The sequence below is a fragment of the Echinops telfairi genome, unplaced genomic scaffold (assembly GCF_000313985.2).
Source record: "Echinops telfairi isolate 266 unplaced genomic scaffold, ASM31398v2 ScPeMD7_7467;HRSCAF=8505_0, whole genome shotgun sequence".
Lineage (NCBI taxonomy): Eukaryota > Metazoa > Chordata > Mammalia > Afrosoricida > Tenrecidae > Echinops > Echinops telfairi.
The window spans coordinates 12,430,198-12,457,009 of record NW_022111367.1 but is presented as its reverse complement, the minus strand read 5'-3'; the positions used below and the strand labels follow the sequence as shown (position 1 = coordinate 12,457,009).

General features: G+C 40.8%; 1 protein-coding gene across 4 annotated transcripts in view; it reads left to right on the top strand.

The window, feature by feature from the left end:
• Positions 1-26,812, top strand: part of FGF14 (fibroblast growth factor 14) — a 780,497-nt gene that overhangs the window by 512,201 nt on the left and 241,484 nt on the right. The window contains exon 1 of one of the 4 annotated variants that reach the window (XM_004704291.3): positions 12,627-12,811. The exons of 2 other annotated variants lie outside the window; for them this stretch is intronic. In XM_004704291.3, coding sequence (XP_004704348.1) covers positions 12,627-12,811 — 185 coding nt within the window. Of the gene's footprint in view, positions 1-12,626; positions 12,820-26,812 lie in introns of those variants that run through there. One more of the 4 variants, XM_004704290.2, reaches the window with a different exon arrangement.

Genomic DNA, 26,812 nt, shown 5'->3' with positions numbered 1-26,812 from the left:
TCTGGTTAGGTAAAAATAGTGCACAGAAGATTTATAAAGGGTAGTTTGAGCCATCAGGATTGAAGGAAGGCTTATTAACAACCTTTAGCAAATTACACAATTTGCTTGTTGAAAGTGACACTTTGGGACACTTACTAAAAAGACCAAAGAAGACAGGCTGCAGTGTAGATTACAACCCAATATAACGAAAACCACTGGATTAGCATTATAGAGAAAAGATTGAAGTTTGCAGGACTTCATTTTACTTGAGTCCACAATCAAGGATCATGGAAGCAGCAATCAAGACAGCAAATGACGTACAAGGCAAATCTTCAAAACTTCTCTTTAGGTGTTAAAAAGCAAGTATGTCTCTTTGAGGACTCAGGGGTCCCTGGACCAAGCCATGGCATTTACAAATGCTTCGTGTGTTTGTGAAAACTGGAGAGTACATAAGGAAGGTTGTCATAGTTAGCTTTTAAGCTTTCTTTTTGCTGCATCCTGCACACACCTCCTCACCTGATTCTTTGGAAACAATGGCCTGCTCTATGGCCTGAGGATCCTGGGACCACAGTCTTCCATCTGACCTGTCTACAGTAGATTCATTCCCCTGTGCAGTCTCCAGCTTGGTGTGCTGGGCTGGCTTTTACTCATCTCTGTAGAAAGGAGTCTGCTGTGTTCCTTCCCATCTTGGGTTCATTTGCTTCTACAGCTACTCAAATCAGCATGTGCTTTCAGTCTGACATATAGTCTACATACTTTGGAGTGTGCCATCTTCCCATCTTCATGTAAATTTATACACACACACACACACGCGCGCGCGCGCTTCACGGTCTTTATTCTTCCCTTCAAAAACAAAACAAACCATTGCCATTGATTCAATGCCAACACATAGCAACCCTCTAGGACACGGTAGGACTGCCCCTGTGAGTTACCAAGACTAACTCTTTACAGAAACAGTTGGCTTAAAGACTAGAGATGCTTTTAGTTAGCTTCAGAACTGATGCCTTTGAGTTAAGGTGTTGGTAAAATATATTGAATATATCATGACTACAAGAAGAATAAACAGATCTGTGTTAGAAAAATCAGAATGTTGCTTTTTTTAAATTTATTCTAGTAAGTCATTTTATTGGGGGCTCTTACAACTCATAACAATCCATACATCAATTGGATCAAGCACATTTGTACATACGTTGCCATCATCATTTCCAAAACATTTTCTTTCTACTTGAGCCCTTGGTATTGGCTCCTATTTATTGCCCACCCCACCCTCCCATCCTCTTGATCCCTTGATACTTTATAAATTGTTTCTATTTTCATCTTTTACACCGTCCACTGTCTCTCTTCACCCACTGTTCTGTTGTTCATTCCTGGGGTGGGGTGGGGTTAACATATTGATTATTGCAATCGTTTCCCCCTTTCTTAACCTTCTACCCCTTCCTTTCCCCGACTCTTATGGTATTGATACTCTCATTATTAGTTCTGAGGGGCTTATATGTCCTGGATTCAGTGTGTCCTGAGCTCTTATCTCAACCAGCGGAGATGCTCTGGTCTAACTGGATTTGTAAGGCATAACTGGGGTCATGATAATTGGCGGGGAGGAAGCATTAAAGAATGAGAGGAATGTTGTGTGTTCCATGGGTGCCATACTGCACAATGACTGGCCTTCCTTGTGACCCTTCTGTGAGGGGATGTCCATTCTGACCCCCCTCACTCACATCAATATGGTTGTTTGTTTTGGGTCTTCTGATGCCTCATACTTCTTCCACGTGGACTTTGTTGCTTCCCAGCTAGATGGCCACTTGTTTAACTTCAAGCCTTTAAGACCCCAGATGATGTATCTTGTGATAGCTGGTCACCATCAGCTTTCTTCACCACATTGGCTTATGCACTCATTTTGTCTTCAGCAATCATATTGGACAGGTGAGCATCACAGAATGCCAGGTTATTAAAACAAAGTATTCTTGCTTTGAGGGAGTATTTACGTGGAAGCCTAATGTCAGTCTGCTACCTTATTAACCCAGTGGTTCTCAACTGTCTCATGCCGCGACCTTTTAGTACAGTTTCTCATGTTGTGGTGACCCCAACCATAAAATTATTTTTGTTGCACTTCGTAACTGTAATTTTGCTACTGTTATGAATCATAATGTAAATAGAAATATCTGATATGCAAGATGTATTTTCATTGTTACCAATTGAACATAATTAAAGCATAGTGATTAATCACACAAACCATATATATTATATATAGTGAAATATTTATTTCTAATTACAAATAAATGAAATCTTGTCCTGAAGCATGGTGTAGCATGGGTACTTGTCTTCACATCGGATGTTGGCGTATTTGCGTGTGGGAAGATTCTCTTGGAGACTGATAGAGGAGCAGTGTCTCGGTTCCTAAGATCATCAGAAATATGTTTTCTGATGCTCTTAGGCAGCCTCTGTGAAAGGTTCATTCAACCCCCAAAGGGGTCATGACGCGCAGGTTGAGAACTGCTGACTTAACCTATAAATATATGTACATAGAACTATATCCCTATCGTTATATATTAATCAATTTACATATGTACATGCCTATGTTTATACCTCCCTAAATGTCTTTTGCCTCCTAATTCTGTCATGTGTATCCTTTTATTTTCCTCCTTCCCCACTATCATGTTTGACCTTCATTCACCTCTCTGTACTTCCTCTTGGCTACATTGCACTTGATCAAAACTCACCAGGCAGTCTATGCCTACCTTGCCATCAATTTTAGATCTCTTGTTCCCTTGTCCCTTGGTTTGTTGGCTCCCCCCTCCCTTTCCCCCACCTCTTCTTCTCTCCTGTCCCCCAGAACCGTAAGTCCCATCATTTTTTCCACGAGATTGTTTATCTTGCCTATTTTATATCTATATATAGTCATGAGAAGAGAAAGAAAGAAAAAGGAAGGAAGAAAACAAAACAGCCTGTGAATAGTTCCAGGTCTGTCTGCTGCCCCTTATGAATGTTTTCAGAATGTTTCTTAACGTGAGAATGATGCGAGTTTGTCTCATGGAATTTGGGCAGGTTATCATTAGGGACCAGTCCTTGGAGAAAGATCGTGTTTGGTAAAGGAGAGGGTCAGTGAAAAAGAGAAAGAATTCCAAATGATTTGTTAAGACAGTGGCTGCGACAATGGGCTGTAGTATAACCATGATTGTGAGAGTGACAATAGGCTGGTAGAGTTTTGCATGGCTGTGCACAGGGTCACTGTGAGTCCGAATACACTGGATGGAACCTAAAAATAACCATAGCTTCATTAACTTGCCTTTTAAATTGAGTTAAGGTCACTAGTATCATAGAAAAGTAATATATTGATTTTGAACTGTTTTCCGTGGCATGGTATTCACTCTTAATTAACTTGTTGCAGGTTTATCCCAAGTGTATATTAACATTATGTCTTGATGTTCTTCCAAATGATTATAAAATGAAAAGAATTTCAGTATTTGCTGAATTCCCAGAAGTGTTTTGTACATATTTCTAATAAAACCTAAATCTAAGAAAGGATAAGAACATAAATAAAAATGTTATTTTTAATTCTCTGCAGGTTCATTATCAATTATGATATTTCTAAAAAAGTAATGATGTGCCTTGACTTTTTAGTACATTATCTGTTTGTGTTTTCTAAAGAGGCCCAGGTGGTGAAGTGGTGGCTAAGTGAAAGGTCAATGGTTCTAACCCCATAGTCAGTCCATGAGAGATAGAGAGGCCAGCCTGCTTCTGTAAAACTTTATCGGATTAGAAACCGTATGGGGCTATTCTATCCTGGCCTCTAGGATGGCTATGTTGAAACCAACGCAATAACGATGTTTTGTTTTGACTTGCTTGGGTTTTTTGGTTGGTTTTGTTTGCCTTTTTGGTATTTTGAGTGTTATTTCAGATTTACAGAAAAAAATACATCGAAAGTTCAGAAAGCTCCCATTCTTTCTTTCCCCTACTTCACACAATTTTTTGATAGCTAACATTTCTACTAGTGTAGTGCATTTGTTGCAACTGGTGAGCTGATATTTACACATAATTATGAATATCTACTAAAGTCCATAGCTGAATTAGAGTTCACAATTTTTGTTGCACAATCTTAAACGTTTGAAAAATGTCTAACAAATGCATGGCAGATGTCCCCCACTGTTGACGCCTACAGAAGAGATTACCACAGTGACGATGTCCTATGGTCCATCACTTATTGTTCTACTCTTGGCAAACACAGATCTCATCGCCTTCAAAGCTTGGTCTTTGCCAGGATGGCTCATTGTTGGACTTACACCGTATGTCGTTTTCCAGACAGGCTACTTTTAGTTGGCAATATGCCTTTAAAATCCATCCATGTCTTAATAACTCATTTCTTTTTATCTGTAGGTAATAGTCCATTGTATAGATATGCCTAGTTTGTTTGCTCATTCATCTATTCAAGGAAAATTGGGTTATTTGCTAGTTTGGCAATTGCACTTAAAATATTATAGGTCATTGTATATAGACTTTTTGGGTGAACATACATGTTCACCCTATTTGGGTAAACTCCTAGGAGTATGATTGCCAAATCATATGGGAAGAAGATGTTGAGTTTTGTCAGAAACTAGCAGACTGTATTTGAAAGTGATTCTACTGCTTTGTATTCCCAACAGAAAAGAATAAGAGATTTTACAGCTCTACATCCTTGCCAACACTGCGTGTTGACAATGCTTTGGATGTTTGATCTATTCTTGTAGGTGTGTAGTATTTTATCATTGTCTTTTTTGTTTTAAATTCATTGTATATTGTCTGTCTATATATTTCATTTGAAAAGAAGCCTATTCAGGTCTTTTGTCCATTTGATAAATTCAATTATTTACTTAATTCTGAGTTTCAGTCTTCTTGTATAGTGTGGATATCATTTTATTAAACAGAGATATATTTTGCAAATATTTTGTCCCAGTTTGAAACTTGTCTTATCATTTTCTTAATTGTCATTTGCAGAGCAGATGTATTTTAATTTAATGATATCTGGCATAGAATTTTTTTGAGTTGTACTTTTCAGAGACCCTCATATTTTATCCTTAATTTGAAATAGGTTTAAATTGTGAAAATGTCTTATTCACAAAGTAACACATGTGACAATATGTTGCAAGTTACTTGCTTTATTGAGATAAACAAATTAGTGAACAGGAAATATTTGGGAACTTTTCATTTTGAACCTATTGACTCCTCTAATTTAGGGACACCAAGAATTTTTAAGAGATAATTCAAAATTTAGATGTTACAAAGCATTTAGCATATAGCAAAAATAAAAGAGCAAAATATGGGGTAATACAGTGTTGAGAAGGATTTGAAGGTGTAACTGCCATTTTCAGACATACACCACCGCTATGATGCACTTCAGTGAAGCTAAGGTGCACATTCTTATGAAATATAAACACTTCTGTAATTTGTGAGCATTTCATTATGTATGGCACTCATAGTTTAATGGACAGCTGTTTTTGATTTTCATTTCTTGGTGATATATAAAATGATGGTGCACCTGATGTTTTCTTAGATTTGACGAATTAGAAAAGTTGACATTGTGGCTGTGACAATTGAAGAATTTAATGAAACATAGGAAGACATACTTTGGGGAAATTAAGTTAAAGCATTTAATAATGACATCTAGATACAAACTGTTTTCTTTAGAGATTTTCATTTTTTATTGAAGTATAGGTGAAAACAAAGGTATGTTTTTTAGCAGACCTTGCAAAATCTTTTTTTTTTTTAAAAACAAGCAATTTATGTGATGAAACACTCGAACATAAAAACTCAGAAGTCAAGAAAAATGTCTTTATAAATCATGAAATCAATAACTCTAGGCAGTTTCTTGTTTACATATTCACCTGACTTTATTATTCCTTTTCTTTTATATTTATAGATAATGCCATCAAATATGTTCATCTGGTTACCAATTCTATGATGGATTTAACATAATGATTTTAAATGGGACACTTTGTGACATGATCACAAAGATCAATAATACACCCCTTCCCAAATTCAAGAAGACTCAGTCTCCCATCTTTCAGTGAGCCCTGAGGGTCTCATTGCTAAAATATGGGACTCAAACTGCATGTCATGCCATGGCAAACCCAAGCCATCAAGCAAAGGCCAAAGTAGTCTGTAGATCTTATTTATTGGGTGAAGACTTTTTGTAATCTAAATAGAGATCCTTTTATATATCTTACTGCTTAAAGAGATCAAGTAGCATGGCATGGGGTAATTCATCCCTGACAGACTGGGATAAGCAAGATTTTCTGCTCCTTTTATTTGGTATTAACTGTCTGTTTTTGTCTATATACCTAACATCGTAATTGTTTCTCTTGTAATGCACCATTTATTGAACATCTACTTTGTGCTTGACACTATTCTAAGGTCTGTAAATGCGGCAACAAATGAAAAAAACCATGTGCCCTCTTTTATTTGCATATAAAAAGATGAACACAGTTCAAGTAAATAAGAAAATTACAAACAAATGATGTGCCCATTGCTATCAAGTTGGTTCCAGCTGCCAGAGCCCTACAAGGCAATGTCGACGGGCTCCCGGGGATTCTTGAGGCTGTACATCATCCTCGAAGATTTAGCTGATCTTTCTCTTACAAAGAGGCTGGTGGGTTCAAATTTCCCACCTCTGGATCAGCTGCTCAGGGTTTTCACCACAGAGTCACCAAACTATGTTTCTTTTTTTCTTTGTAACTTTAAGTGCTATGGAAAAGCACCAAGTGGGAGAGGGAAAATGGAGCTTTGATAGGTTGGAAAGAGAAGCCCTCAAATGAGAAGGTAACATGTAACCGAAGAATGGAAACCGTGGGAGAGTCAGGAGAATACAAGTGGGACGGTTTTGTGGTACTGCGCATGTCAGCAGTCCAGCCAGAGGCTAATGATGACTTGGATAATGAAGGTGGCAGTTAAGACGGTGAGAAGTTATTATATTCTTGGTACATTTTAAAGATAGTATAGATTTTGGGGGGAAGAATTTTATGTAACATTATAGAAATAGATGAGATTACTATAGCAAAGTGTGTGGTTGGAGCAATAAGGAGAATGGAGTTCCCATTACAGAGAGTGAGAAAGCTATAAGAACAGGCTTTTGGGAGGAGAATAATGGCTCCTTTTGGACATATTGAATATGAGATTATATGAATATAACTTTCTATATACATGCTACACATTAAGCATTTGTATAGGCAGTACAGAAGGTTTTAGAAGGAGCTGGATCCAGCCTTAATTGGGTATGAAGGGAGTAAAAAACTTTCCCGCAGAAGAGATCAGCTGATAGCTAAACTAATCTACAAGCTCTGTGATGACCTCTGACTTCTACCATTTGGTGTTTTTTTTCACCTTGTTGGCTTATATTCGAAAATGTTGCAAAGTACTTTTTCTCACTGTGGTGGAGTCACGCTGAGCTCACAGTGATCCTATGTAGTTAGCATTTCTGAAACTCAATCTTTGCAGACACAGTCTTGTCCTTCTTCATTGGAGGGCTGATGGGTTTGAACCACCAACTTGGTGTTAGCAGCCCAGCACCTAAGGTACAGGGCTCCCTCAGGCTCCATACAGTACAGAGAGAGACTTAGGAACAAGTTGGACATTGGATACATGAAGGATTTGAATTATGAAAAATTAAGGAAGAACTAATAGTTGCCATTCGTAGGCACTATTGTGAATATTTTACATATATGTTCTCATTTAATTCCCCTATAGATCTGCTTATGTCATTGTGCCAATTTTAAGAAAACAAACTAGAGATGCCTAAACAGGTTAAATAAATTACCCAAGGACAAACAATCAAACTTCTATTTGACTTACTCCAATTGTAATTCTAGCTACTATTTTATATTAGAAAGGAATGGAATGGGGAAGAGAGAATAAATGTGCTTCAAGCAGAGTGAATATTATATGTAGAATGTTGTGGTGGTTGTGGTGGTTGTGAGGTGCCAGCCAGTCAGCTCCGACCCAAAGGGAACCTATGCACAACAGAAGTAAACACTGACCGGTCTGCGCCATCCTTACCATGGTTCCTATATGGAGATGTAGAATGAGGGGTCTAAAGGGAGCCAGGCATTTTCAGGAGATGTGCAAACCCAAAGCAGTAGTGAGATAATTAGCGCTTGGTGAACTGGTGTTTGTATCATACTTGAGGGTTTTAAAGTATTTTCTCATAGGCATTCATAATAATCTTTGTGAGGTGGGAAAATATTTTTCTATGATCATCATGGAATGAGTGAGAAACAGACTGAAATTTACAAATTAGTCAAAAAAGCTCTGGTGTCTGGAACTCAATTTCTTTCACCCTAACTTCAGATTTTCAGATATATTTTTAAATTTTCTGATTATTTTAAATCATGTGGCAACCTATTTAGGGCTGTTTATATGTGTGTGCATATAATATGAAAGTTAATATATGCAAATTATGTATGTATATATACACATACATATATTATTCTTTATACACACATAATTTTTAGATACTCATTTTCATATATATGTGCAATGGAAAATAATTTACAATATGGAAATGATTGGTCTGGAATGAGATGATAATTGTCATTTGTTGAACACTTAAAATGCACCAGATACTGTATGATGATCTTTACATTTGTTTCCTAATCTAACCTCACAAGAGTTGATTAGGACATTCTATCATCATCTCCACTTTAGAGATGCAGACATTGGTTGAGGCTGAGCTAGTCCCATGCGATTTACTGGCCATCGTCAGACAACTGGAAAGTTACCCCGTCAAGAAATGAACAAAGCATTCTGAAATCAGAGGTCAGACTCTTAGCGTTTTAGTCAGAAGCTACACGAACTCGGTAGTGCTTCAAACTCTTGTTGATATAAATGGTCAGTGGTGAAATCGATAGCTCAGAAATTATTATCGGACTTGAAATAGCAGCTGGATTTGTTCACTGGCCCGGAAACGGTTTTCACCCTAGCTTCGCACATGCTTTTATCACATCTTAAGACAGCAGATGGCCCTCTTGCGTTTTCTTTCGCTTAATTCTGTCTGTAAACAACTCAGTAGCGTTTTGTGAGAGGTAAGAGGGGAAAAAAGCAGGGATTAAGTTAAAAGACCTTGATTATCTCAATGCTACACCCACCTCCATGCTTCCTTACAACAGGAAGCCAGGTTGAATTGAAAAGACCGCTTGAGGCTTGTGAAATTCACAGTCTAAATAGACTTTCAGACTGAGAAGTCTGCTGTTCCAGGCGCTGCACCACAGGTCGGCATGCATCCAGCACAGCAAAAAACAAAAAACAAAAAAAACAAGAAAGGGGTAAAAACAAAACAAAACAAAACAGAAAAACAGTATTCTCCATTTACCAAAACGCCTAAAGGTTTTGTGCTCCACGTGTGTTATTAATGTGGTAGAAGCTGTGAGGATTAATTTTCTTTCCACCTTGAGCTGGGCAAAAAGTGGAAAACGGAAGTGTCAGAGACCCTCACAGCACTCACTCCTGATACTCAGGAACTTGCTTCCGCTTGAAAGATGAGGCTGTGGCAGGATCCTTGTCCGTGGTGCTGAATACAGCCCAGTTTGGAGGCTTCTGAACAAGGAAAGGGAGGGTCAGAGGCTGCCAAAAAACCAAAGGTCGCTAATTATACAATGGTTTGAGGCAAAGACTGCATTGTAAGAACATACCTGGGTGGAAAAACATCAATACAACCATAATAACACGTAGCATGATCGCATTCTTTTCAATTAATGTAGTTGGCCTAGGCTTAAACAGGAAATAACACTAGCAGCAAGAACAAACCTTTCCAAGCAAACTAGCTTATATTGGTTGTGGGAACGGGACTAGATATAATAAATCATTTTGCTTTATTAAAACGCTGGCTACAAAAGCTTTAGGTAATTTTGCTTGAATTTTAAACATAAAAAATCCTATCTAAACCTTCTGAAATATGTACATGATGGGAATCAGGAGTAGATATCAGACAGGGCTTAGTTCAACGACTGCGAAGTAAGCTACATTGTGCGTGTTATCTATATGTAGATGGACCTTCCTTAGTAACAGGAACGGAGCAGCCGCGCGAAAGTACACACTCACCAAAGGTGAGATTGGAGCAAAGGCTTGTGAAATAGAAAATAAAGGTAGTGAAAAATGATTAATGTGCACCTTTCATCACTTTTACTATCTTATGGTTGATGAGGGATTAGACATTTTGGAAAAATACAATTGCATATTTAAAAAACAATTATGGTATTTTGCCAATACAGTACAATGAAGATATAAACCTACAGATTTCACTCACCCACTGCCATAGAGTTGATATCAACTCTTATCTACATTATAGGACAAGGTAGAACTACCTCTCTGAGTTTTTGAGATTGTACCTCTTTAGAAAGCCTCATCTTTCTCCTGCAGAACAGCTTGTGTCTTCGAACTGCTGACCTCATCGTTAGCAGCCCAATAGTGAACCACTCCATCACCAGAGCTCCTTCCAAAGCACCCTATTTAGTATTGAATATTTTATACATAATCTTTAGGCCAATGATATTTGTATTGGACTCAAATGTCCACACTCACTTTAGAACAAAAGACTTTTTAATGTCTATGGAATAATTAGAAGGAATTGCAACGGAGCAGGAATGGCTCAGAGGGAAACACTGTGGATGTGTTCTGTGGGTCAGCAGGTCTCGTCTCCAGTCTCTCTGTAAGCAGCCGTTGCCTCTGCTATTCTCACTTGTCTGGGTGCGATTCTCTGTAGTAGTTTCCTGTCTGTTTCTGAAACAAAGAGAAAGTATGTGTTGGTTCACAACTGTTTCCAGGGCTGCCAAGTAAGGTTTGCCTCTCCTCTTTGCAGCTTCAGACGGATTCTTACAGCTCTCCCGATTAGCAAATGAGCTGTCACTCCCCTGCCCTAAATACTAGACATCCAGGTTTTCATCTGTGTTCTTTAGATTTCTTCCTTGATAACCGAACCAGTAAAAAAAGAAGAGGAAACAGTCAGAAGCCCTGAGCCAGCCCTGCTCTGGGGGCTGTTCTGTCCCTCGTAGTGGATCCTAGTAACAGCACTCTGCAGTCATCCAAGCATAAAGTGTTTCTCCCACAACTGCCTTTTTCTCAGGTGCCCGCCACATCCTCTCATCCTCCGACCCTTCTTACGTTCAGCTATCAGAGACAGCACTGTGGGAACACAGAAGGAATCAGCGGGGTGGTGGTGGAAGGCACCCTCTGACTGCTGGATTTGAATTTCAGACTCAGATCGTTCTAAGCACTTTGCTTCCTGATAGAGCTTTTTCTACAGGAGAAATGAAAAGAGCCAGGGTCGCCTACAGTCATGAACTGAAATACGGGTCTCCCTAAGACTGATTTCTCTTGGCTATCACTAGAATACCATCACGGACACACACAGACACACACATACACCTTAATATTTCTGCGATCACTTCCTCAATATTCCCCTGGGCGCTATATCCTGTCCAGCTGTTGTTTTGTACCAGCCACCACCGGAACTGCCATCTCCATCAACTGCTAGAGAGCAGAGTCGGGAAGGGCTTTCTTCATGGCCTGTGTCACACCTTTCTTCTCTCCGTACCCCTCCATGTCACCTTGTGGGAGACCATGCCGAGCCGAGCCGTCCAGACAGCAGTAGGAAGAGTCCAGCAAGTTGGGGTGGACTCGGTGAAGAGTGGAGCCCCCTCCCTCCTCAGGACACACTCGCTTCCCTTCAGTCTCCCTCCCACCCCCTCCTCCTTTCTGGCTTTGGGGTGCTTCCTGCTGAAGGGATTAGCTGGGAGGGCGGCGGAAAGCACCTCGCCCTCCTCCCGCAGCTGAGCCCAGTGGCCTAGGAGCCGCGTTAAGACAGAGGAGCCCCGCGAAGCCCTGCAAGCACGGGAAATCGGCGAGTTTTTCTCTTAAGAAAAAAGCGCGCTGATCTTCCTTTCTCCTTTCGGTCCAGCCTCTTCGCGCCTTCCTCTACCATCTATCCTGGCGCGCGCGCTCTCTTTTTGAAAAAATTGTAGATCCCGATTATATGCACTTTTGTTTGGGGAAAATTGACCTAGGGGGGACTCGGTGGGGGCTGTGGCGGAGTCAGAACGGAGCACTTTGATTAGACAGCTCCAGGGGGAAGAGTCCCTCTCCAGATGCTGATTCCCAAAGCCCTTGACAATCACCGGCACCAGCCAGGAGCTCGAGCTCGCGGCCGCGGCTAAGCCGGCCGGTGGGCAGCGCCAGCCCCGCGCTCCTTGGACGGACAGACGCCGAGATCCTGCCCGGACCACCTCTCTATCCGGTAGCCAAGGAGAAGGCAGCCAGCTCCTTCTTCTCTGAAGACGCGCCGGACCCAAAGGCAGCCGAGTCGTGGTGGCAGTCCCCGAGAGGGCTCCCGCGGCACGCGGTGACCGGCTGCGCCTGCAGCGGCCGCCCCGAGCTCCGGCTCCCGGGGCTCCCCGGCTGCGGGGCTCCCCGGCTGCGCCCCGGGCGCATCCGTGCGCCCGTCGCCGCGCTCGGAGAGAGCCATGGGTCCTAGTCAAGACTGAGCTCCCCTGTCCCCTACCTCCTGGTCCCTTTTCCCTCTGCTTCCCCCAGGGGTGAGCTGTGGGTTGCACCACCCCATCCCTTGCCCTTGACCTCAGCTCCCCTTCCCTCGGCCCCTTGCCTTCCCGGGACCCAGTGCCCGAGCCACCATGGCAGCAGCTATCGCCAGCGGCTTGATCCGCCAGAAGCGACAGGCGCGAGAGCAGCACTGGGACCGGCCGTCTGCCAGCAGGAGGCGGAGCAGCCCCAGCAAGAACCGTGGGCTCTGCAATGGCAACCTGGTGGATATCTTCTCCAAAGTGCGCATCTTCGGCCTCAAGAAGCGCAGGTTGCGGCGCCAAGGTCTGTGCGGGTCACTGTTGGGAGGGGTGCCCTTGGACCTCTTCCAGCAGCCCCTCCTGGAGAAGCCCTGGCCTACCCTACAGCCCCTTCTCTCTCTCTCTCTCTCTGGTCCACTTCCCACCCCACCCTAAGCCCAGGTTTCCCTTCTGAGGGCGCCTTCCTTGGGGAGCTGGGGACCTGCTCTCAGGCAACCTGTAGCCACTGAAAACTCAACCTTGTTGGCTTGCTCCTCGCTGGCTGGCTCTGGCTCTGAGTTTCTGGTGTGCTGGGTCCAGGAACATATGTTTCTACTTGGAGGTATTTTGGCTTCCCCTGAGGATGGAGGCCAGATCAGATGGCCTTCTGACCCTAGACTAAAAGGAAATGATCTTCCTTCCAGAAACACGGGTCCCCTTCCCTGCCCCCAGACTAATTTCCAGCTGCCAGGATTGTCTGTTTGTCTAGCCTAAGTTGGCTTCCCTCGTCTCTTAGAAATCTGCTAGGCTCTCAGCAGGCAGTGTTAATAAGGAAAGAAGGGAGCATGTGTGTGGACCAAGGCTTAGTTCAGTGGATACTTACCTGAAACCTGCTTAGTGGGCAGCAGTGAGTGCTCTGTGGCCCCTTGGGATTGGAGCTGGGAGGAGGAGGAGAGCGTATGGAGAATGGGCTGGAACTAGGGGGTGGTTGCAGCATATATTGCCAATGTATGTCAGGTTTAATTGAAGTACTGACAAATTTCATGAAATAAAACCAGCAGGCACGACCTAATGAGGACTAGAGTAGTTTCCTTAATACACATTATTGGATAACTAGTGACCAGTGTGACCTCCCTTTGTTACTTTTAAAATATCAGGGTCTGAAAAGCAAGCCTCTCAGCAGACGGAGCCCAGGGGCTGGTGCTCTCTCTATCTGCTTGCTCCTCATCCAGTTGCTAAGGGAGATTGTTTTGAGAGCTTGTGGGGTGCTCTGTGTAAGAAAGGGATTGCTTGCTTTTCATTACCAAGTGGGTTTGGCAGGAAGCATCCAGGAATATATTTACATTAATAGGAATATATGTTTGCCTAGCACGTTATATTCTCAGAGCCCAGCTGTGTTTGTTTTGAATGGCCTGTTGTTTCAAAGACAGAGAAGCATACGTTATACATGTGTATTTATGTGAGGAGTATGTGTATGTATGTGTGTGTTGTGTACACATTTACCAATTTCTGACCAAGAATGTTAATGCTTGCTGTTTAAAAGGATAAGGCTCAAGATTATAAAAGGAGAATCACTCACTGCACTATTAAGATAATATAGATTACTTATTCACAGAGTCCAGTGCAAGAGGATGAGGAAAAGTCAAAGTTGAAGTGTGGGACAAAATGGAAATGTAATATAAGGAACTTCTTGACAGAGGATTCAGAGACATTGGTACTTTCAGATGAACGTGGAAATGACTAGGAAAGATTTTCCATTTGAGTCTAGAGACTTCCCCGGTACACCCAGCCCAGTTGTTTCCAGCCCTGGTGGCCCAGGGAGTGCCACAATATCATGACTTCACAGTGCCTGTCCCTCATCTTGCTTCATCAGATTATCTGTTAGGATTCCGCTTTCATCCAGTGGAACTCCAACCTTACCATGTGGTGAAACAAAGAGCTCTCCTCTATAGAAGTGTGTCTTATCATAAATTATGATGGAAATGGATCACGTGCATCATTGAAATCGATCGCCAACAGGTTATAAATTTGAACAGTACATTTTTTTTTGACACATTGGATGAAGAAAGAGGGTTTGCTCAACACTCCTGAATTTGAAGAGGGGTGCATTTTTTAAAATTATTCCAGTTATAGAAAGATCTATAAGCTCTCTAGTCACCTATTTGTTCATTTCTAACCCCAGTGCTATCTTAGGATTGATGAGTTTAAAATTTCATGCCTCGATGCTCAGAAGAAAACGACATTGAAGGTGATTTTAACGACCTCATTTGGGGGAGGGCGTGGAGTATTTCATCCATCTTTTCTTATACTCCCCTAGAAGAAATGTATTCTTTCACGAGGAAGAAGTTTAGATGATAATGTTTCTCACAAGAATCCTTGGTGGTGCAGTGCTTGAAGCACATGACTGTAACCAGAAGGTCGGCAGTTCGAATCTAACAGCTGCTCTCAGGAAAAACCTGTTTCTAAAGTTATCAGACAGGAATTTATTTACTAGTGTGGCTGATTGTAAGCAAAGTAAATATTAAAACTTTATATTATATGAATTACACATCAGTCTTTACTTATATAATTTTACATTATCATATGTAACAGTCTGTAATCGTTTTTATTCATATAATAGTCTAGGAAATATTTAAAATATTTAAATATTTTAAAATATAAAATAATTTTTCTCAAATCTTCAGTTTGGATAGGAAATGCCCCCAAGAAATTTAACAAAAAAAAAAAAATCCTTATTAGTGAAAAATAATTTAGGTATGACAGTTTCATAAATCGTTCTGTTTCAAGCATGTTTATTTGACAGATAGTTACCGCTATGGCAGATATCGGTATCCCAGGACGTAGATGGAGAGCAGTGACAAGGACAGATTAAGCCCTGTCCACCATGGAGCTTGCAAACATGGGATAGAAAATGACATGAAGGAGCACACGAATTAGAAATAACAAAATTTTATAAAGCAAGTGAGCAGAGGGCTGAGATTCTAATAGAGGTGAAGGTGATGGGTGAGAAAGCTAATGAGAGGAAGTAATCCAGGTGGGCCACAGGTATCTGTAGGTTGAAGCCTGACATCTGAGAAGGATGGAGATATTGCAAGAGCAGGTGGAAATAGCCATGCATGAAAGCCAAGACTGAGAGGGGGGGGAGGGGAGTCTTGATTCTACTGGGTCAAATAAAAGAGGTGCTTTAAGTACAGTCAGGTATTATGAATTTTGCTATTTTGCAATGAGAATACAGACTAGCTCAACATTCTGAACTTTAAGAAAAATAATATATATTTTAAGTGTATGTGTTTTGATACCCTTTTATGTAGTGATTTGCTTAACATAAAGAATGTAATTATCAATCCGCTCTGAATAGGTGTCCTACCTCCCTACCCCACCAAACTCTATCCCCGCCTGGTGATTTTCATAACAATGAATCATTCTTATGAAGGGACAGACACTTAGAATATGGTTGCTGGTGACAGGGGTGTCCTCTGACCCCATACATCCATACATACTACTCTGAAAACTCCATTTCTTGCCACTCCTTCCCAGGGGCCGGACACTTTGAAATCAATGTATTTTTGCTGGTGTCTTATTCTGTGCCTGGAATATTTTCATTACTCCCATTTTTACTTGTTGAACCATCAGAGTGTCCTCTCCTCTGAGAAGGCTCCCGTGTTCCATAGACTTGAAAACAATCTGCCTGCAGCATATTAGACCTCACTAGGACTTTTACCTGCCAATAATTGGGGACGTATTTCAGTAGATTTTAGTTAGGGGCAAAGTCTGTGTTTTCTGCACCTCCATATGTTCTGAAACCTTGCTAATATTTGACATGTGACTACTCCTCATTGCTCTTTAATTCACGTGAAATAAGGAACGCCCTGGAGAAGGACACGCTACTTGGGAAAGTAGAAGGGCAGTGAAGAAGAGGCAGGTCCTCAACAGGGTGGACTGACACAATGGCTGCAACGATAGGCTCAAACACAAGAACAATTGTGAGAATGGCCCGGATCCAGACAGTGTTTGGCTCTGGGGTCCCCAGAGATTTAAAATGCTACTGACTATAGGAAAAATGTTGATTTGACAAATGTCCTGTCTGACATATATACATGGCAGAGAGGCAGGGCTTTCCACCCCCCATAAAGTTACGTGGGTAATTCTACTCTGTCCCACAGGGTTGCTATGAGTTGGTTTTGGATTTTATGCACACACACGTAGCCTGATAGGAACTTGATAACAGGTTCTGAGACTTAACAGGTTCTATAAATCTTTATAGAAACAGACAGCCTGATCTTTCCCCCATGAAGCAACTGATGGGTTTGAACCACAGGCTTTGTGATTAGCAGCTGAACATGTATCCTATGGTACCACAGCACCCTTACCTTTCTAAACTTTCCAATCACCCTTGACAGAAGCTCAACATCCCTTACACGTTGAATCCTTTTTACCTCTCTCTGAAAGATAGTCTCTATACATGTGCATGTTCTAGATATTTGATACAAACGGGATCATATGATATATATCCTTTTTCTAATCCACCCCTTTTCTATGGAATTAGATCAATGGTGCATTTTGAATAGGAGAATAGAACACATCTCAGAGAACTTAATGATTTAAAAATGAATATTTAGTTATATATTAATTTAGCTAAAGATAGAAAAAAGCAAAAAAATAATTTTGGAATCTGAACAAAATAAAATAAAATAACAAGATAAAACAGCTAAAATGAAAACTGTCTACAATGATGCATGAAAAACATATATCCTAAAGGGATTACATTTTTATTATGAAAATTTAAACCAAACAACACCTGACATTGCTTGTATGACAGTCATCTTAACGAAATATTTGGTGTGGCTAATACAGTTGTTTCTTGAAATTTGCTCTTTTGACTGTACATAGGAGTCATGGTGTCACGACATTCATTTTGAGACATTCAGAGCCCATGAACACATCACTGTTTACCAGAGATGAGAAGAGAGTAATAGGAAGTTGTAGGCACATTCACTTTAACATTTTATGATTGTTACTGCTTGGTCATTCTGAGGAAAACCCTCTTTTCAATGTATGTGCATGAGAAATAAATGTTCCACTCATAGGCTTAATAACTTTTTCACTCATAGGGACCTGTCTGGTACAAGCACAGCAGATAGCTCCTGAGAAGTCAGTGTTTCTTCTTTCCCCATCATTAACTTACACTCCGCAAGTGCTTGTTGAGAATTCCATTGTCTCAGGACATTCCTATAGTGGTATAGTAAGTATATAAACTGAGTTGAATTCACGTGCACATGGCCAGGGCTGTATTTGATGAGTTACTTAATAATGTCTTTATTTGTCAATGATCTACAAATGTGACACCCTGCTCCAGGGACCGGGCCATCAAGAACGATTTAATCCTTAGAAGCACCTGATGTAGCAAGTACAGAGGCATTAACTACCGATTTTACAAATGAGGAATCTGAGACTCAAACAAGTTAACTGAATTGCCCGAGTTTAGCAAACAATGGCCCTAGGATTAAAGTCCAGGTTTTCAGTCTAACACCAGAGACCTGCATTTTAACCGATGCCAATTGTCTATTGTCTCAATTAGTTGTTAGTCAGCACTCTTCACAGTATAGGAAACGGAGGTCAGAGATTCATGGATTTGCTGAAAGACTTATTAGACTAGCAAGTGACACAGCCAGCATTTAAAAACCATTCTATTTACCCTTTTACATCGCGAACTCCTCATTAATATAAGTCATGCTACTTCATGGCACATGGTAGGTGCTCAACGTTTGAACTTATTGGTCGGATTAGTGTGATAGTGTGAGCCATGATGTAAAGACAGATCTGTGGACGTTAGGGGAGAAGAGGCAGGATAATTAAGCGCTGTATTTTACCAAAGCATTTTTGACATTGGAATGTAGCTCCCCCCTTCCCCCCCACACACACACCTGTGTGGATGTCATGCATTTTGGTGTTATTTCCTTAATGAATTGCAACATTGACCTAAAATTCTGTGAAGGGTTAATTTAGAATGTTATCATGAGTATGTAATTGTATTTCATGTAAAATCCTTTATTTCATTAATTTTCCTAGACAATGCATGCTAGACTACTGGGTTGTTATGAGCCAGACTTCATATGATTTCTGTGAGTTTGTTTGGTTTGGGGTTTGTTGATATATGGTAGACATGTCCTATTTCTAATAAGATGCCTACCTGGTTATATTTCTTGTAGGCCTTCTGGTAGATGATGAAATAAACCAAATCAGGAAGCTGGAAGTTCACCAATTAATTATGAACATCCCAGACATTCAGGAATTTAGATACTATGAATGCTGTATGTGTTGCTTCTGAGCACATTGGCTCTTGGTATTTTCTTATTGTCTTAGATCTTAGTCTTAATACTAAATCTAGAAAAAATCAGGTAAACTAGTTTAATTTGTTTGTAAATTTTATTATGCATTCTCTTGATACAGTGTACAGATAGTCTTAACTAGGGAGTTCCTTTCCAAAGCTAGTGTGTGTTATTTGGAGATATTAAAATCAGACTGTATTGTCTGCAGCTGTTTCCCTTATTAATGGAATAAAATCAACTTCTTAATTCAAATACCTGCACTTACCAAGCTCATTTTGCATCTGGCTACGTAAATTTGCCTCGCTATGAGTTCACAGTTAGTAACCTCAAGTGGGCCTTCAGTAAATTCAAGACAACAACCTCAAAAAGCCCAACTCATTTCCATTAAACTAGGTAATATTTAGTTTCTTCTTTTTTTCCCCCTTCAAATTTCTCAGAAGTTCTCCCATCATTACTACTTTCAACTACATCTTTACTTTCTATTCCTGTGGAAAAACAGAAATAATCAGAGAGAAAAATCCTCATCATCCTAATCTGCTTTTATTAATCACTTGGTAGATTGATCCGTATACTCTTCTTCTACAAAACGTTTGGGTGAACTCTGGTTGCTCCTACCAAATTGTGCAGAAGAAACCTGCCCCTTCTCAGAGACATCAATCCAAGAGTCCTTCTCTCTGAATTCTGCATCATGCGATGTCCACACTTTACTTTGTTGTCCTCAACAACATGACTTGGATCTCAGTGACACGTTCCTCCCTCACTCTTGCACTAGCTGTGCTTTTCTCGTTGTTGTTGGCAAAACCTCCAACACCTGGCAGGCTTTGTGAACCTGTTTGACATGTTGTTTTCTTCCACCAATAAACCGCTCCAGTCAAATCAAAATTAAGTTTTCCAAACTATTCTCCTGTGCTGGTTGCATTGCATTTGACATTCTAATTTTCACAATATTCTTCTTTTTTTTTTAACTGTAATATGGGTAAAGTTAGTTACCAAATACTTTAGTTAGTTACCAAAATACTTTAAACATAGTATTCACTCCACAGAAAACCCTTTGCATAATCATCGGTCATAGTTATAATGCATCTGGATGTCTAAGTGAGCAATATTAATGCGTTCACTGCTCTCATGAGGTCACATGATGTCCTGCCAAGCTCTGTGACTCCGGTGCCCCATTGGAAGGCAATTCACACTTTCTCCTGACTGGGGAAGACGATTCCTTTCATCACAGCTGTTGGTGTGGACGGGAGTGATTTGTCTTACAGGAAATAAAAGAATGGTCTGTCTGAGATTGAGCCTTTATTTGTTTTCATCTTTATATTTAACTGTTCTTAACTAAGCAGTCACCATTTTCAAATGCTTTACTTATTAGCATCATCAATAATAATTAATGTTTTAATAGCAAACATGTTTCAAATGCAAGCGTTCTATATCTGAAAGCAAATTCACTGCCAGTGAGCAAAGCCAACTCACAGCCACCCGATAGCACAAGGTAGAGCTGTCCCTGGGAGCGCTGAGGCTGTAACTGTTTACAGGACTAGAAAGCTTACTCTTTTGCCCAGGAAGTGGTTGGGGGTTTTGAATTGCTGACCTTGTGGATTGCAGCCCAATGTGTAACCACTACCCCAACAGAGATATAAGCTTAGCAAGAGCCATTTAATATCATTTGTTTTTAGTGTGACTGATACATTTGCTTTCCATCGTCATGCCTGAGGGTTTCAAGTATTTCTAATATGTTCTCTTCCATTGCTGCTACATAGAGATAACTATTCTACATGTATGATTTTATTTTTCCCTTTTACAGTCTGTAAGAATGACAAAGAACTTCCTGTAATATTAAAAATGATGAGCTCATGGCTGGAATTAAGAATAGATGTAAAAATAGCATCCTGTTATCACCAAGGTTGATATATAACTACATGACTCAATGGCTATTACATGAAGATAATATTATTTTTCTCAGAAAAGTCGTAAATACTTGATACATAAAGGTTGGTTGGTTTGCTTGCTTTAGGATCTAACAAATTTACCCTAATTGAGATCTTAAAAATAATGAGAATCTTGCTGTCTAATGCAATTTTCTTCCACTCGATGCCTCATTTTCTCTCTTTAAATTTCTGTAAATAGCTCTGGCTTATCCTTGGTTAGGGATCTCTGGTGGCACAGTGGGTAAAACACTGGGCTGTCAACCCAAAGGTCACACCCACCAGTTGCTTCCTGAGAAAAGTATGTAGCCTTCTACTTTCAAAGAGGCTGCGACCTTGGAAACCCTAGGGGCCAGTTCTGCTCTGTCCTAAAGGGTCGCTATGAGCTAGACAATGTGAGAGGAGCAGTTTTCTATCCTTTCTTCCATTCCTTTTGTGTTTAAATATATTATGCCCTTTAAATATTTGTTAATGATTTCTTTTATCCTCCTTACCATTCGGCCAATTTGCAATTGTTTATGTCTATTAATCCTTCTGCATGAGCAAATGCCATGAGTGCCTCAATCAGTTCTCTAGCTTAGGTTGTTCAACAATGACATCATCCTTATTCCAGCAAATAAAATGACTTCTACTTTTCATGAAAAGAATTTTATGCTGAGGTCAGATGTGATGTGGAGAGACCGAATACATCAGCTATCTCCATTCTGTCTAGGGGTAAAGTCTGCCTGGATTGGAGGGAAGAGGAAAGTAGGTACGGCTAAGAAAAGGCCCTGGTGGCAAATGCTTACAGGCTTTTCTGGGAACCAAAAGGTTGGGCGTTCAAACCCAACCGCCACACAGGAATTATGGGAGCGGTGACCATTTCTTTCCTCCTGTGGTGCCAGTGGGGCAGGTCTTCTCTCTCCTATAAATTGCTATGTGTTGGTATAGTTTCAGCAAACAAAACAACAACAACATGCAACCTCATGCAAAGCAAATGTAGCCAGCTTGTTTTAATGCCAGAGAAGTGAGGTTTTTTTTTTAAGTAGTATAGGAAAAATGACTTATCATCTTCTCTACAGCAGCCAGCATGAGAGGCTTTATATACCACACCTCTTAGTTCTTGGAACCTCAGGAAATAAGCACTATTATTCCCATTTTCACAGACTGGGGAAAGTAAGGAACTTCCCCCAGGGAATCGTATTTGGCAGCGATAATGTTTGAACCCAGTGCTGACTGACACATGGTTTACATTTTCAAAATGAGCTCAATGGATTCAAAATATTAATACAATTCAGCATCATATCCAAGCATCTTACTCCCAGAGAGCAGCAGGTGGGCTCAGACTTTCTGACCTTATGGTTGGGCAGACCTAATGCCTAACCAGCTACACCGCTGGGGCTCCTTATGGCTGGGCTCCGAGGTTGGAGGCTACAGAATGAAAGAGCGCTGACACATTCAGCCCGTGATCTCTTCGACACTGGTTTTGGAGTAAACTGTCACCAGAAGATGTGGCTACACTGAAGTTTTCTGTATAGATTGGAGTATTTCATGTTTGTCCAGCTTTTATTTTCTCTATCCCAAGGCCTTTGCCTTTTGGAAAATTCAGACAATTGCTGAATTCTCAAATAGGTGCCACTAATGAGCAAAGGATTCTTGTTCCCACGCTACTGCTGCTGAACTGATGGGATTCTATCATTAGGAATGTCCCCAGTGCCCGAGCAGCCCAGAAATGTTGTCACTTTACTTTATGGGTGGTTTATTGTTGTAGAGTCAAGGGAAACCCAGACTTAGAGTGCAACACGAAGCACTTTCTGCAACCCCTACCCTAACAAATCAATAACATTTTTATATCTCTGCGGGTTTTTCTTTTGCCCCATGATAACAGTAGCAAGGGTTATTTCAGCATAATTTCCCTAGGGACATCCATTGATAACAAGTATTCTATCTATTCACGTTGTAAAAAATGGAAACACAGCACTTTGTAACATCACTATTGTTTAACACTAGCCAAGGTATATTCATTTTATCTGGTTTCATCTTGCTATGCCTTTTTTAATCCCCCCTCTCTCACCCCCCTCGCAAGATGCCCATTACCATCTTCTGAAGTAGGCCATTGCTTTTTCTCTTTAAAAGTATTCCATGTAAGAAAATGCTCTCAATCTCACCACCATTTCCTCCCCTCCCATACTCGCCTCCTATTCCGTTACTCTCACTACTGTTGAGCACTTCTCCAACACACCGAGGCAGGCCTGCCTGCCTGGTGCTTTGGCTGGAAGGTTCCAGCCCCACTCAGATACAAGAGACCCTGGGCCTCACTCTACCACCGAGTTGTTGAAAAACTTGAGCCATCTATTAATATTTGGCGGCCTTTGTGCCATCAGAAGGTTGGAAAAGATACTTCAGAGCACAGTTTTAGTTCTTGTTTGGTCCACGTGCTTCCTGTTACACCATTAAGTGCCATCAAGTTGGTTCTGGTCCAGCGCCACCCTCTGCCCAACAGAACAAAGCACTGCACCATCCTTACACGTGTTCCTGTGCCCCGAGTCCATTGTTGGAGCCGCTATGCTAAGCCTTCCTCCACCACTTTCCCAAGTGATATCCTTCTCCCAGGACTGGTTTCTCCTGACAATACTAGGGGTTACGCCCTAAAAAACTGGCAAAAAGCTCCACTTGGCAGAGCTTTCATAGTAGTATTTTTTCCAGCTAGGCGACCATGGAGTGACCCGCTCTGAGTGAGTGCACCCAGTGGGGTCACCTCAGAAGGTTCTCTCTGGGCCCAGTGAATTTTTGCATAAAAGCAGTTTTGCTCAAGCCTCAGTTTTTTGTGATGGCCGATTTGAGAAGAGCATGTGGCTGTGAAATGTTGTTTCCTGCTCGGCAAAAATGCCCCAGAAACTGTTGTGATGTTGAGCACAGCTTCCAAGGACAGCGCCATGGGATAAACTCAAGTTTATGATTGGTTTTCTCCTTTCAAAAAAGGAGGAATGTCGATCGATGACAAAGCTCATTTTGGCTGTCCGTCAACTTCCTGCCCAGATGAAAATGTCGACGAAATCTGATGGGGAGTTAACTGGACTACCTTGGAGCTCTGTTTAGCGAATTGTAATGGAAGATTTGAGAACAAGAAGGGGTGCCGTGTTGTGAAACTGGTGCTTCGGGACGTGACTGACCAGGAAAAAGAGTGGCAAGTGGAAACTTGCTGTGTTTTAAAAGAACAGCTCTGAAGTGACCCAGATTTTTTTGCCAAGGTCATTACTGGTGATGAGACATGGTGTTATTCTTTGACCCCAAGAGCAAGTATCAATCAAGCCAGTGGAAGAGGCCAATGTCACATTGCACAAAAATGCTTGTCAAATGAAATCAAAGATCAAGATGCTCATTTGTTTGTTTTTGATGTGAGGGGGATAGTGCATTTGAAGTTTGTATCACCAGTCAGACTGTTAATTAAGCTTTCTATTTAGAGGTTCTGAAAAGATTGCATAAGAATGTGTGACAAAAAAGGCCTGATTTGTAACTGATGAGGACTGGTTTTGCCACCAGGACAATGCAGCTGCTTATGCAGCCATCTCAGTAGGCGAGTTTTTTGGGCAAAAAACATGCTTCTCTTGGCCCACACACCTTACTCACCTGACCTCGCTCCAGGCGCCTTCTTTTTGTTTTCACGAGTGATGAGGGACATGAAAGGACAATGATTTGATGACCTAGAGGAGGTGGGGAAAAAAAAATCCAAGGGAAGTGCCATCAGCCATTCAAGCAGATGAATTTAGAAAATTTTCCAGGAATGGAATCACAGATTTGACAAATATATGAAGTGTACCTTGAAGATCATAAGGTTGTGCAAAAAAAAAATTAATACATAACTTTGAAAAATAACCCATTTTGGCGGGGGTGGGGGGTAGTCCTAGTATGCCTGAAGTATTAAGACAAAATCATGCCATCATTACCTTTAAGGAGCATTCCGGCCATACTTCTTCCAAGACAAGACAGATTTGTTTGTCTTTAGCAGTTCATGGTACTTTTCAATATTTTTCTCCAGGACCACAATCCAAATGCTTTGATTCATCTTTGGTCTTCTTTAGTCAATATCCAACTTTGACACACACATGAGGCAATAGAAAATATCGGGACTTGGGTCAGGCACATCTTAGTCCTCAAAGTAAAATCCCTGCTTTTCAATACTCTAAAGAGGTCTTGTGCAGTCGATTTACTTCATGTAATGCATTTTTTGTTCTCTTAGCTGCTGCTTCCATGAGCATTGTTTGTAGAGACAAGCAATACGAAATATTTGACAACTTCAACCCTCTCTCCATTTATCATGCTGTTTGTTACCTTTTGGTCCAGTCGTGAGGATTTTGGTCTTCTTTACATTGAATCGAACTCCATACTGAAGGCTGTCAGTTTTAATCTTCATCAGCAAGTGCTTCAAGTGCTTCTCATTTTCAACAAGCAAGGTTGTGTCAACTGAATCTCACAGGCTGTAAATAAGTCTTCATCCAATCGTAATGTCACATTCTTCTTCATATAAGCCAGCTTTTCTGATGATTTGCATACCGTAGAGATTGAATAAGAGTGATGAGAAGATATAATCCTGATACACACATCCTTGATATTAAAGCATGCAGTATTCCCTTATTCTGGATGCTCAACTGCCTCGTGATCCATGTTCAAGTTCATCATGAGCACAATGTTTACTTGTGTTTTATTGACTATGCAGAAGCATTGGACTGTGGGGACAAAAACTCTGCATAATGAGAAGAACGGGAATTCCAGAGCACTTCACTTTTTAAAATCCTTATAAGCAGGCCTTTGAAAATACAGAGACAGAGACCTCTTGCCTCTGGTCTTATATTTTTCATTCAATGGCCAAAGCAGAATTGCCCCTCTCAGTGCTGTTGGTTCCGCTTCAGCCTCATTATCTCCTTGCTTCGGAGGCTTTGCTCTTTATTTTGACTTCATGATTCCTATTGGGTGCTCGCTAACTGTACCCTGAAAATAGTTTGGTAATTCTTCCTGAATATTATATATATATATTCTTACACACTTATACACATATATACATATACACACGTATAACTACATATATATATATGTAATTTGTAATGTGAACAGTCTGTATCCATTGTTTGGGTTTAAGCCAGTTGCAGCTATTGATGCTACATAATAAGAACATTATGATCCATATAAGCAGATAAAAAGACTAACATGGAGCTTGTTATGTTTAACTCCAAATATACACATTGACATACATGTATGCAGCCATGTATGTTTGTGAGGGTGGGTGCAGTTAAGTGCTCAGCTCCTAACTGCAAGGTCAGTAGTACTACATACCCGCCCCTCCATGGGAGAAGAAAATAGGCATTCTGCCTGGTCTATTCTGTCCTACGGGATCATTATTGAGTTGTCATTGCCTCTGTGGTGTACAACTATAACAAATACATAATTAGATGCATGTATAAATATATACATTTGTCATTAGTAAAATATACCTATGTACTTATTGGTTATACCTATCTCTGTTTATATCTGTTCATCCATCTACCTATAATTGCTGTCCAGTTGATGCCTATTTAGTGTGTCCTTATATATAACAAAGTGAGACCCTTTGCCCTGTCCTGTGACATTCTCATGATTATTTATGTCCATTGTCAAACTACTGTGTCAATTCATTCCATTGAGGGTTTTTCTCATTCTTTCGGACCCTCTACTTACTATACATGTTGTCCTTTTCTTTTATTGTTTTTTTTCCCCTGATGGCTGTAGAAAGTAAAGAAGATAGAGTCTCACCATCCTGCTTCAAGGCCCATTTATTCTAAGACTGATGTGTGTATTCTTTTGAAAGTCCATTGTCCATTCAACGTCTTCAGCCCCACCCCCACTGGAAGGCATCAATTACCCATCTCCCCTTTCGTCATCCAGCTTGCACATGCATCTGAGGTGACTGAAGAGTCTTGGCTTGGTCTGCAGCCCTTAGTCATCAAAGTGACATCTTTGCTTTTATATAACTTTAAAGAGGTCTTTGGCAACAGATCTGCCCGTGCAATATGCTGTTTGATTTCTTGACTGAGCTTCATGGGTGTTGCAATTT